Below are 12,641 nucleotides of genomic sequence, written 5' to 3'. Positions count from 1 at the left end.
GATCTACTTAAGAATCCCTGTCCGTGATCCCCTAAGGGAAAAAAACAGGGATAGGTACTAACGCCCAGAGAGCCTAGATCTGATTCCACCAAAGGTAGAGGTCTGAAAAAAAACTTTTCGGGAACCCAGATCAAAGGTACCCACCGAAGGAGAATCCCTCAAACTTCTGCTGGAACTCTCAGAATCAGAAAAAAGATCTATCTCAGAAAGAACTCAACTGGTATAGACGAAGAAGACCAGGTCCTCAGAGTAGAAAGAAAGACCAAAGATTCCTTAGAAAGGAAAGAAGGAATCCCAGAATACACTCTCCCACTTCCGTGGTAGTGATAAATCAAAAACGTCCCAGTAGCTCAAAGGTAATTTTCCCAGAACGGGGAAAGATATACCGAATACCGGAGACTGGTGCGTCCTATCCAGAAAGCTATGAAAATCTGGAAGATAGATAGAAGACTGACTTATTAGAAAGAATTATATTGAATTGGACTCATTATACTGGTATTTTTTTAAATTGGCGAGGTTATTTGATTTGGTATTGGATATTTATTTGTACTTGGTAGTTATTGTAAATTTGTAAAGTATGTGGCTATGTATATAGTGATTGGGTGATAGGTTTTAGGGAAAAAGAAAAAAAAATCTGAAAGATAGATAAGCGACAATGCCAAGCTGAAGAATAGGACTGGGCTACACATCTCCCTCCCACAGTACCAACAAAGTCTGAAGGAAAACTGCAGGGCAAGTCTATAGAGTACTTTAACTCAAAAAAAGGCCTAAGGAGACTTCCTGTCTGAAAGATCAAACAGCATCCAAAGAACCACCCTGGAGTCTACCCCAGCAACCCCACTCCAAATCCAACGCAAAGTATGGAAAGGACCAGAGAAATTCCTTAGAACTCCTAGCAGGCGATGGAGAAAACCAGAACCACCAAAAATCAGGAGCAACCCAGGAACACAGGATACTGCATAAAAAACTCTAGATCCCAAGAAAAATCTAGGATCAGAACGAGGTTACTGAAAACAATACGGTCCCTAAAAATCGGATTTCCTCAACATGATGACAGGAAAGAATCCATCTCCCCGAATAAGTGAAGAGAGAACCATATCTTAACCCTCAAGAGGAAGAAAAAATAAACTCTGCATAGAGACCATAGAAACCCAAAAGAATGAGAGAATCCCTTATGGAGCACCAATAGAGGGGGGAAAATGTCACCCCTGCGAAAAGGAACCAGGAAAAAGACTCCAAAAAGTCACCCCCCCGCCTCATCAGGAGAGGAAAAACTATCTCCTAAAGAAAACTGCCACAGCAAAATTCAAACCCCAAGGCAACAGCTTTGCTAAGCAGGGTCTTAACTCTTAAGTCACTTGGACTGCACATGATCCAAAATCAGATGCCCAAAACAAGATGATTTAAACTAGGACCAGCCTGACATTTAGAACAGAAGGGCTTCCTCTTGACCGAAGGAACAAGGAAAACAACCTGTTGAGGAGAAAAAAGAAGAGAGGTAACTAGTACCTAAACAGGTCCAGCCTGTTAATTAGGATACAATATAATTGTTATAACTCTCAAAAAGAACATATATAACTAATCCCCAACCAGGACCAGCCTGATATGTAGGATATGACATATCTGTTCAAGGGTCAAACTGAAAATTCTAAAGTTCTAGCAGGGCCAGAAAACTGAGAATAATAAACAGAAAAACTTATAAGCTCTGAAACGTTAACATAGTCTCGGACATATCGAGGGAACATCACCCCCTCCTTATTTTTGTTCTGTTTTTTATTTTTCCTTTTTTTTTTTTATATAGAACGTCACACGGAAGATCCCATCAATTGCGATCATGAAATCGTTAGTACTAGAATCCCAAAGGCGAAAAGTCTTCCTAAGAAGAGATTCTACAACAATCTCGAGCTCTAAGAATAAGAGAAAATAAAACCTATCCTAACCGGATTAGAAAGAAAATAGGCAAGTGCACACAAGTGTTAGCCAAAGGAAAGTGAAACCGACAAGTCCAGCCGTCATGCGACACAATTTCTCAAGAGCTCAGAACTGTGAAGCTGATACAAAAACAAATAAATAACAAATATAGAGACGATAAGGAATAGGATCACCATCCCTCCAATCGTCTAAACAAGCTCGCTATCAGATTCAGAACTGAGAACCTCCAACATCACCAAAACTTCTCTCATAAGTACACGCAGTCTAAAAGCAAAATTCACCTCTGTCGGAGTATCTGGGGGCTTTCCCAGAAGACTGATCGGATTGCATCGTCCTCTTACATGCCGGACCTTGGGTAGAAGCACACGGATTAAGTCTTCTCTTGCACGTGGCAGGAAGATACAGGTTCTGTATTTCCAAAAGTAATGAATGCAGCTGTGGACTCTCCCCGTATTAAGAAGGAAAAATAAAAGACACGTTATATAAATATTAACAACGAAATATTGAAATATATTAATAGTTATTAATAATTACAGTTACTGTAATGATATATATATATATTTGAATAATTTTTTAGAATGTTTAAGTTTGTGTACATAGTGTACTCCAGTCGAGTTTTGTGCACTTTAAGCACCTAAAGTCCTGCTTGGGCGCTAGAAGTTTTTTTTACTCATGTCCTGTCAATCACCAGCCTAGTGCTGCAGTTTTGAATTAGAATGTCCCTTTAATTAAATTATCAGAGAGATTCCATAAGAGGCCAAATTAAATTCAGACTTTTAATTTGGGGTAACTTACCGTGCCAACAAATATGAACCTGTATGCCATGCGTAGGATTAAATATGCCCAAAAAACATGAAGTATCTGCAGGACCATCAGAAGAGAATTAAAAAAGTAGTAACCGAAGAATGGTTGGAAGCGTTCCATGGAGTAGTAATAGGTGCTGTAAATAATCCTAAAAAACAAAATAGGAAGGACATTTGTATACTGTAAATATCATTCATTGGCTTTGACAATTTAATATATTAAAGGGACAGTAAACACCTTGTAAATAGAAGACATTTCTGTTGTGTTGCTATAGAATAACAGATCAGTCACATCTTAACATTTTTTAAACAAATTAACATCTTGTTTACTACAATTGTTTTTAATAGCCAAACAAAATACCACTTGCTTTTTCTAAAGGAGCCAATCCAGGCTTGAGTCTGCAGATAACAAGGCTAGCCAGTGTCATTGTGTTAGTATAACATGCATAGGTTTACAGCAATTAGGGACAAATATGTAGCAAGATTAACCTTAAAAAGTCAGCAGGTGCATTTTCAGCTCTGTGTAATCACACACACACAAAGGGGAATCCCAATGTACGTATTTGTAATCAGTGAATCTGAACTAAGGTTGCCCCCTTGGCCATGTTTTCCTGGACACATGCAGCAGGGTATGCAGAGGGGAACATGAATAGTGCTGTCCAGGGTCACTATTTGTGTGCTGTTTAGGTGCACAATGCATGTTGCCCTCTGCACACCCTGCAGCATGTGTAACTCATAAGTGTCCAGTGGCCGAGGTGGCAACCCTAATCGGAACTGATGTTCTGATTCACTGTTTACAAGGAAAACTGCATTGCTGTGAGTAAGAGCTACATAGAAAGCGGTGGGACAGTTCTCTATGTCATTCCTCTACAGAAAAACATAAATGATGCTTACCTGATAATTTCATTTCCATCTGTGGGAGGAGAGTCCACTGCTTCATTCATTACTTCTGGGAATTAAGAACCTGGCTACCAGGAGGAGGCAAAGACACCCCAGCCAAAGGCTTAAATACCTCCCCCACTAACCTCAGTCATTCTGCCAAGGGAACAAGGAACAGTAGAAAAAGGAACAGGAGAAATATCAGGGTATAAATGGTGCCAGAAGAATTAAATTAAATTTAGGTCAGCCCACTGGAGAAACAGGCGGGAGAAGTGGACTCTCCGCACACAGATGGAAATGAAATTATAAGGTAAGCATAATTTATATTTTCCATCTCAATGGGAGGAGAGTCCACTGCTTCATTCATTACTTGTGGGAACAAATACCCAAGCTCTAGAGGACACTGAATGAAAATAATGGGAGGGCAAAAGGAGGCGGACCCTAAACTGAGGGCACCACAATCTGAAGAACCTTTCTCCCAAAAGCTGCTTCCGCCTAAGCAAAAATGTCAAATTTGTAAAATTTTGCAAAAGTATGTAAGGAAGACCAAATAGCCGCCTTACAAATCTGATCCATGGAAGCCTCGTTCTTAAAGGCCCAAGAAGAGGCCACAGCCCTAGTTGAGTGAGCCGTAAAACTCTGAGGAGGCTTATGTCTCCGCAAGCTTCTTGTGTAACAGTACAGATAAAGCCGAAATCTGTCCCTTTAGGCAACTGGCGACAAGACCCTTATTCAGACCATCCTGGAGAAAAGCCAAAACCCTGGATACCCTAACCTTTTGCCAGGGATATCCCCGTTCCTCACACCAGGACAAGTAGGTCCTCCACATCTTATGATACATGCGTTGAGTGACAGGCTTCCAGGCCTGATTGAGAATATCAATCACTCTCTCCGAAAATCCTCTCTTGGCTAAGACAATCAATCTCCATACAGTCAGCCTCAGATAATCGAGATTTTGGTGTAGAAAGGGACCCTGACCCAGCAGATCTCCGCAACAAAGGTAACCTCCATGAAGGAGATGATGACATCCCCACCAGATCCGCAAATCACGTCCTCCGTGACCATGACGGAGCAATCAGAATAGCCTGCTTGATGCTTCCCAGTTGACCACACCCGGAATGTGGATCGCTGAGAGCGAACAATTGTGGGTCACTGCCTATTCCAGAATCCAAGATACTTCCCTCATGGCTAGGGAGCTTCTCATTCCCCCCTGATGGTTAATGTAAGCCACCGAGTTAATAGTTGGACGCAATCTTGCAACGTCTCTGAACTGTCAAGTAAATATTCATGGATAAGGAATCTATGATCATACCCAGGGATTCCACCCTGTTGCTGGGGACCAGGGAACTCTTTCCTTTGTTTAACTTCCATCCGTGGGATCGAAGGAGAAGAGCCCTCGAGTGCTCCTCCGTGAGACTGCAGGATGGAGCCTGGACCAGGATATCGTCCAGATAAGGAGCCACTGCAATACCCCTGGCTCTCGCCACCGCTAGAAGTGCTCCCAGAACCTTCATAAAAAGACTCTTGGGGCAGTCGCCAGACCAAATGGTAGGGCCACAAACTGGAAGTGTTGGTCCAGGAATGCGAATCTTAGGAACCTGAAGTGATCCTTGTGGATTGGTACGTGAAAGTAAGCATCCTTCAAATCTATTGTTGTCATGAATTGTCCCTCTTGAACTAGGGGCAAAATCGACCTGATCGTCACCATTGTGAACGATGGGACTGACAGAAACTTGTTTAGGCATTTTAGGTCCAGAATTGAGCGAAACGTGCCCTCCTTCTTTGGAACCACAAAAAGGATTGAATAATACCCCAGACCTCTTTCTGCTAGAGGGACTGGGACAATTACTCCAAGAGAGGAGAGGTCCCTCACACATCCTAGGAAGGTGTCTCTCTTCTCTGGACTTGATGATAGGTTTGACAGGAGGAATCTGGCTCTGGGCAGATGAGTCTAGAACCGTATCCTGTAACCCTAGGCTACGACCTCCAGAACCCAAGGGTCCTGAAAGTCTCTTATCCAGGCCTCTGCAAAGAGAGATAGTCTGCCCCCTGCGCGATCTAGAGACGGATCGGGGCCGCCCCTTCATTCCGATTTTGCCTCGGCAGGCTTCTTGCTCTGCTTGGTTTTGTTCCAAGAGTTAGCTGGCTTCCAAGATCCCTTGGACTGCTCTGTCTTTGTGGCAGGTTGCTGGCGATGAGACTTGCACCAAAAAGAACCTAGGGAAAGTAATCTAGACGTGGAAGTCATGTCAGCAGACCACGACCACAGAGCCCTACGGGCTAAAACAGAAAAACCTGATGTCTTGGCATTCAGGCGAATAATCTGCATTTTGTATCACAGATGAACAAATGAGCTACCCTTAAGGCCTTAATTCGTTCCTGTATCTCCTCGAGAGGAGTCTCCACCTTTACCATAGCTGTCACACCAATAGGAAGGCACACCAGCCACTGCAGCTTGAAAAACGAACCCTGTGAGTTGGAACATCTTTCTCAACATGGACTCCAATTTTTTATCCATGGGCTCCTTGAACGAAGAGCTATCCTCGAGCAGGATAGTCGCTCTCTTAGCGAGCGTGGAGATAGCACCATCCACTTTAGGAATGGCCCCCCGCAGCTCAAGCTGTGAGTCCGGAACGGGGAACAGTTTTTTTAAAAGAAGTAGAAGGGGAATAGGACGAACCAAGTTTCTCCCATTCATTCTTAATAATAGTAGCCATTTTAATGGTGACCGAAAAAAGTCTGAGGAACCACCCTGTCCTCGTAAACCCTATCTAGCTTAGGGATCGAAGGTTCCTCCGGAAGCTTCGGTTCAGGAACCTCCAACGTAGCAAGCACCTCTTTCAGCAGAAAGAGCAAATGCTTCATCTTAAATTTAAAATATGTCTCCTCCGCAGATGGAGGTCTAGAAGATGCCGATTCCGACCCAGAAAAAACATCCTCAGAAGAGTCAGAGTTGTCCTCATTAGCTGATAATCTGTCAGAGACATCTAGCGGAGTAGATGACCCCTGGGACAGATAGCTATGTTTCACCTTTCACTTAGCAGGGCATGGTAAGGCATTAAAGGCAGCAGAAATCGCCGTTTGTAACTGATCAGCGAAATTTGGCAGCCAAAGGGCGCCTCCCGCAGGAGGATTAGTAGTGCCCTGGGAAGCTTGTCAGGGTATGGCTGAGTAGCATTGGATATCACATAATTCAATATCTCATCTAGCTAATATCTACTATGAATTGATTTACCTGCATTGTGAACAAACACTGGAATGGGTGATATTAACCCCTCCCGTTTATTCTCAACTACAGACTTGTAGAACAAAAGAAATAGACAGGACTTCTAAAAAGAACAAACATTGGTCCCAAACTATAAGAGATAATGTCACATCTCAAGAGCCTTTGATCACAGTCTCAGAAGAGAGGTAATTCCTAATACATTATTGTTGTATAGCCTTCCCAGATTGAAATCTCTAAATTAATTTAGCCTTTGAAGCTCATAACTCCACATGGGGTCATTACATAGGCCTGATAATTAACCAAGCATGGATGCATCCTGGTATGTTGGAGACAAGATTATCTACATAAGTCAGATATGCAAATAAAATTCTGAAGATATAGTAATTAGCACAGGCCTGTTAATTTCCCTTAAACTCAGATACACTTCAAACTGGCTAAGCAGAAACACATGTTGCATTGTAACTTTAAAATTCATTTTAAAGTACAACTTATGTTTAAATTTCAAGTAAAATATACCTCAGTATTGTAAATAAATATACAGTATATAACTTGTGGATCTAAGAAGAAAGGCCTAACAGTAATATATGTTAGATAAATATTTGCTGAATTTAATAAGTGGCTATACAGTCAATTTAGTATGTCCAATTTATTTCAAATAATTCTTTTTCTGGCATCTGACAAGTACATGTGGGGTTGTCCCATAAATTGTGTCATATGTTTTTGTAAAACTCAGCAAGAGGTGTACTGAATGTGAAATATGCTGTATTTGTATTAATATGGGATAATAATCAAATGCAACTTTAAATGCACTTTAAAAAGGAAATTTATGCTTACCTGATAAATTTATTTCTTTTACGATATGACGAGTCCACGGATTTCATCCTTACTTGTGGGATTACGCCTCCTGGTCAGCAGGAGGAGGCAAAGAGCACCACAGCAGAGCTGTATATATAGCTCCTCCCTTCCCTACCACTCCAGTCATTCGACCGAAGTTAAGAAGAGAAAGGAAAAGCTAAGGTGCAAAGGTGACTGAAGTTTAACAAAAATAAAAGACCTGTCTTAGAAAATGACAGGGTGGGCCGTGGAATCGTCATATCGTAAAATAAATAAATTTATCAGGTAAGCATAAATTTCCTTCTCTTTTACAAGATATGACGAGTCCACGGATTTCATCCTTACTTGTGGGATACAATACCAAAGCTATAGGACACGGATGAAAGGGAGGGACAAGACAGGAACCTAAACGGAAGGCACCACTGCTTGAAGAACCTTTCTCCCAAAAACAGCCTCTGACGAGGCAAAAGTAAAATTGTAAAATTTGGAAAGAGTGTGAAGAGACGACCAAGTTGCAGCTTTGCAAATCTGTTCAACAGAAGCATTGTTTTTAAATGCCCATGAGGAAGCCACAGCCCTAGTAGAATGAGCCATAATTCTTTCGGGAGGCTGCTGTCCAGCAGTCTCATATGCCAAACGGATGATACTCTTCAGCCAAAAAGAAAGAGAGGTAGCCGTAGCTTTCTGACCCCTACGTTTTCCAGAAAAAAGAAAAAACAATGAAGATGATTGACGGAACTCTTTAGTCGCCTGTAAGTAAAACTTCAGAGCACAGACCACATCCAAGTTATGTAACAGACGCTCCTTCTTAGAAGGAGGATTGGGACACAATGAAGGAACAACAATTTCCTGATTAATATTCTTATTAGAAACAACCTTAGGAAGAAAACCAGGTTTGGCACGTAACACCACCTTATCAGAATGGAAAATAAGATAAGGAGAATCACATTGTAAAGCTGAAAGCTCAGAAACTCTGCGAGCAGAAGAAATAGCAACCAAAAACAAAACTTTCCAAGATAATAACTTAATATCTATGGAATGCATGGGTTCAAACGGAACCCCTTGAAGAACATTTAGGACTAAATTCAAACTCCAAGGAGGAGCAATAGGTCTAAACACAGGCTTGATTCTAGTCAGAGCCTGACAAAAAGATTGAACGTCCGGAATATCTGCCAAACGCTTGTGTAACAAAATAGACAAAGCAGAAATCTGTCCCTTTAGGGAACTTGCTGATAACCCTTTCTCCAAACCTTCTTGAAGAAAAGATAAAATCCTAGGAATCCTAATCTTACTCCATGAGTAGCACCAATAAAGATATTTATGCCATATCTTATGGTAAATCTTTCTAGTAACAGGCTTGCGTGCCTGAATCAATGTATCAATGACCGATTCAGAAAACCCTCGCTTAGATAAAATCAAGCGTTCAATCTCCAAGAAGTCAGCTGCAGAGAAATTAGATTCAGGTGATGGAAGGGTCCCTGAATCAGAAGGTCCTGCCTCAATGGAAGCTTCCACCACGGCAGAGAGGACATGTCCACCAGATCGGCATACCAAGTCCTGCGAGGCCACGCAGGAGCGATTAGAATCACCGAAGCCCTCTCCTGCTTGATTCTTGCAATCACCCGGGGAAGGAGAGCAAATGGTGGAAACACATAAGCTAGGCACCGCCAAGGCATCTATCAGTTCGGCCTGGGGATCCCTGGACCTGGATCCGTATCTCGGGAGCTTGGCATTCTGACGAGACGCCATCAGGTCTAATTCCGGTCTGCCCCACCTGAGAATCAGGGTGGAAAAGACCTCCGAATGAAGTTACCATTCCCCCGGATGAAACGTCTGTCTGCTCAAAAAATCCGCCTCCCAGTTGTCCACTCCTGGGATGTAGATTGCTGACAGATAACAAGAGTGAGCCTCCGCCCACCGAATTATCTTGGATACTTCTGTCATCGCTAAGGAACTCCTTGTTCCCCCCTGATGATTGATGTAAGCTACTGGTGTGATGTTGTGCGACTGAAAACGGATGAATTTGGCCGAAGCCAACTGAGGCCAAGCCTGAAGCGCATTGAATATTGCTCTCAATTCTAGAATATTGATTGGAAGTAGAGACTTCGACCGAGTCCATACACCCTGAGCCTTCAGGGAATTCCAGACTGCACCCCAACCTAGTAGACTGGCGTCCGTTGTCACTATCACCCAAGCACATCCCTTGGGACAGATGATACAGCGACAACCACCAAACAAGAGTCTCTTGTCTCCTGATCCAGATCTATCTGAGGAGACAAATTTGCATAATCTCCATTCCACTGCCCGAGCATGCTCAGTTGTAGCGGTCTGAGATGAAAGCGAGCGAATAGAATGATGTCCATTGCCGCCACCATCAATCCAATTACCTCCATGCACTGAGCCACTGATGGCCGAGGATTGGACTGAAGGGCTCGGCATGTATTCAGAATCTTTAATTTTCTGACTTTTGTCAAGAAAATTTTCATGGATACAGAATCTATTAGAGTTCCCAGAAAGGGGACCCTTGTTTGTGGGATTAGTGAACTCTTTTCCAGATTCACCTTCCACCCATGAGTCCTTAGAAAGGACAGAACCAAGTCGGTATGAGACCTTGTCCGTTGGTAAGACGACGCCTGGATTAGAATAACGTCCAGATAAGGCACCACTGCAATTTCCCGCGGTCTGAGAACCACTAGCAACGACCCCAGAACCTTTGTGAAGATCCTGGGTGCCGTGGCCAGCACGAAGGGAAGAACCCAGAACTGAAAATGTTTGTCCAGGAAGGCAAAACTTAGGAACTGGTGATGATCTCTGTGAATAGGAATATGAAGATATGCATCCTTTAAGTCCACGGTAGTCATATATTGACCCTCCTGGATCAATGGAAGAATTGTCTGAATAGTTTCCATCTTGAAGGATGGAACTTTGAGAAACTTGTTTAGACTTTTGAGGTCTAAAATGGGCCGGAACGTTCCCTCTTTTTTTGGAACCACAAAAAGATTTGAGTAAAACCCCTGTCCCTGCTCTTGTATTGGAACGGGACAAATTACACCCATAGTGGAGAGGTCTCTTACACAACGCAAGAACGCCTCTCTTTTTATCTGGTCTACAGACAATCGTGAAAGAAGAAACCTTCCCCTTGGGGAGGAATTTTTTAATTCCAGCTGATACCCTTGAGACACAATTTCCAGTGTCCAGGAATCTGAACATCTCTTATCCAAGCCTGGACAAAGAGAGAAAGTCTGCCCCCTACTAGATCCGGTCCCGGATCGGGGGCCGCCCCTTCATGCTGTCTTGGGAGCAGCGGCAGGCTTCTTGGGTTGCTTACCCTTGTTCCAAGTCTGGTTGGGTCTCCAGATGGACTTGGTTTGCGCAAAATTCCCTTCCTGCTTAGCGGAAGAAGGGACTCCCTTGAAATTTCGAAAGGAACGAAAATTACTCTGTTTCCCCCTTTGTTTAGTTGTTTTATCCTGAGGTAGGAGGTGACCTTTACCTCCCGTGATGTCAGAAATTATTTCTTTTAAGTCAGGCCCGAACAGGGTCTTTCCCTTGAAAGGAATAGCCAAAAGCTTTGATTTAGAGGACACATCCACAGACCAAGATTTTAACCATAAAGCTCTACGAGCCAAAATGGAGAATCCAGCATTCTTAGCTGCCAATTTAGCAATCTGAAATGCGGCATCCGTGACAAAAGAATTAGCCAGCTTAAGGGCCTTCTGTCCGTTATTTCCTCTAAAGAAGTCTCAGTCTTAAGAGACTCCTCTAAGGCCTCAAACCAAAATGCGGCCGCAGTTGTAACTGGTACAATACAGGCCGTCGGTTGCAATAAATAACCCTGGTGAACAAAAAGCTTCTTTAGAAGACCCTCTAACTTTTTATCGATAGGGTCCTTGAAAGCACAGCTATCGACAATAGGGATAGTCGTACGTTTAGCCAGGGTAGAAATAGCACCCTCCACCTTAGGGATCGTCTGCCAGGAATCCCGAACTGTGTCAGCTATAGGGTACATTTTCTTAAAAATAGGGGAAGGTGAGAACGGAATACCCGGTCTTTCCCATTCCCGTGTAACAATTTCCGCCATTCTTTTAGGAACCGGAAAAACATCAGAGTAAGAAGGAATTTCTAAGTATTTATCCATCTTACACAATTTATCTGGAGGCACCACAATAGAGTGACAGTCGTCCAGAGTCATCAAAACCTCCCGCAGTAACAGGCGGAGATGTTCAAGTTTAAATCTGAAGGACGTGACGTCTGAATCTGTCTGGGGTAACGCACTCGCTGAGTCAGACAGTTCCCCTTCAGAAAGTGTCTCCCTACCCCCCAATTCAGATCCCTGGGAGGGTACATCGGAGATAGCCATCAAAACATCAGAAGTCGCAGGAACCATATGGGTTTCTGTCCTGCTGCGTTTGCCCTGTAATATTGGCACCTTAAATAACACTTCTGTGAGAGTAGATGACATAACTGCAGCCATATCCTGCAAGGTGAAAGAAGTAGACGTCGATGAAGAACATGGCGTTGCTTGAGCAGGCGTTAAAGGCTATGATGCTTGGGGAGAAAGTTGCGACATACCCTGAATCTCATCAGTTTGAGTACCTTCTTTAGAAATATTTTGTTTAATAAATATTTTTTCTTTACATTGTAAGGCTCTTTCAACAGATGTATCACAAAGTGTGACAGGAGGTTCCACAATAGCATCTAAACACATAGGACATGTGGTTTGCTCAATGTCCTCCATTATAATAGATGCAAAGTACAAACGTGGTCAGTCTACTGAGAGCAAAAACAATTACAGTGTACTGTGTCTTTAAATTTAGCAACGTTTATTATTATGCGCAAAATGAAAATAAGCCTTTAAAAAAATAAATAATCAGCAATCAGGTGCGATCAACTTCGCACAACTCACATGGGGCCCATTTTTTGAAGCACACCTAACTCACAGTCACCCTGCCACAGCTCCGCTGTGG

At 42.9% G+C, this 12,641-nt stretch overlaps 1 protein-coding gene across 1 annotated transcript in view; it reads right to left on the bottom strand.

The window, feature by feature from the left end:
* Positions 1-12,641, bottom strand: part of CERS4 (ceramide synthase 4) — a 501,010-nt gene that overhangs the window by 16,773 nt on the left and 471,596 nt on the right. Inside the window, exon 10 of the mRNA XM_053703019.1 lies at positions 2,728-2,884. Coding sequence (XP_053558994.1) covers positions 2,728-2,884 — 157 coding nt within the window. The remainder of the gene's footprint in view (positions 1-2,727; positions 2,885-12,641) is intronic.

Source organism: Bombina bombina, chromosome 2 (genome assembly GCF_027579735.1).
Source record: "Bombina bombina isolate aBomBom1 chromosome 2, aBomBom1.pri, whole genome shotgun sequence".
Lineage (NCBI taxonomy): Eukaryota > Metazoa > Chordata > Amphibia > Anura > Bombinatoridae > Bombina > Bombina bombina.
This window is presented reverse-complemented; position numbering and strand designations above follow the sequence as displayed.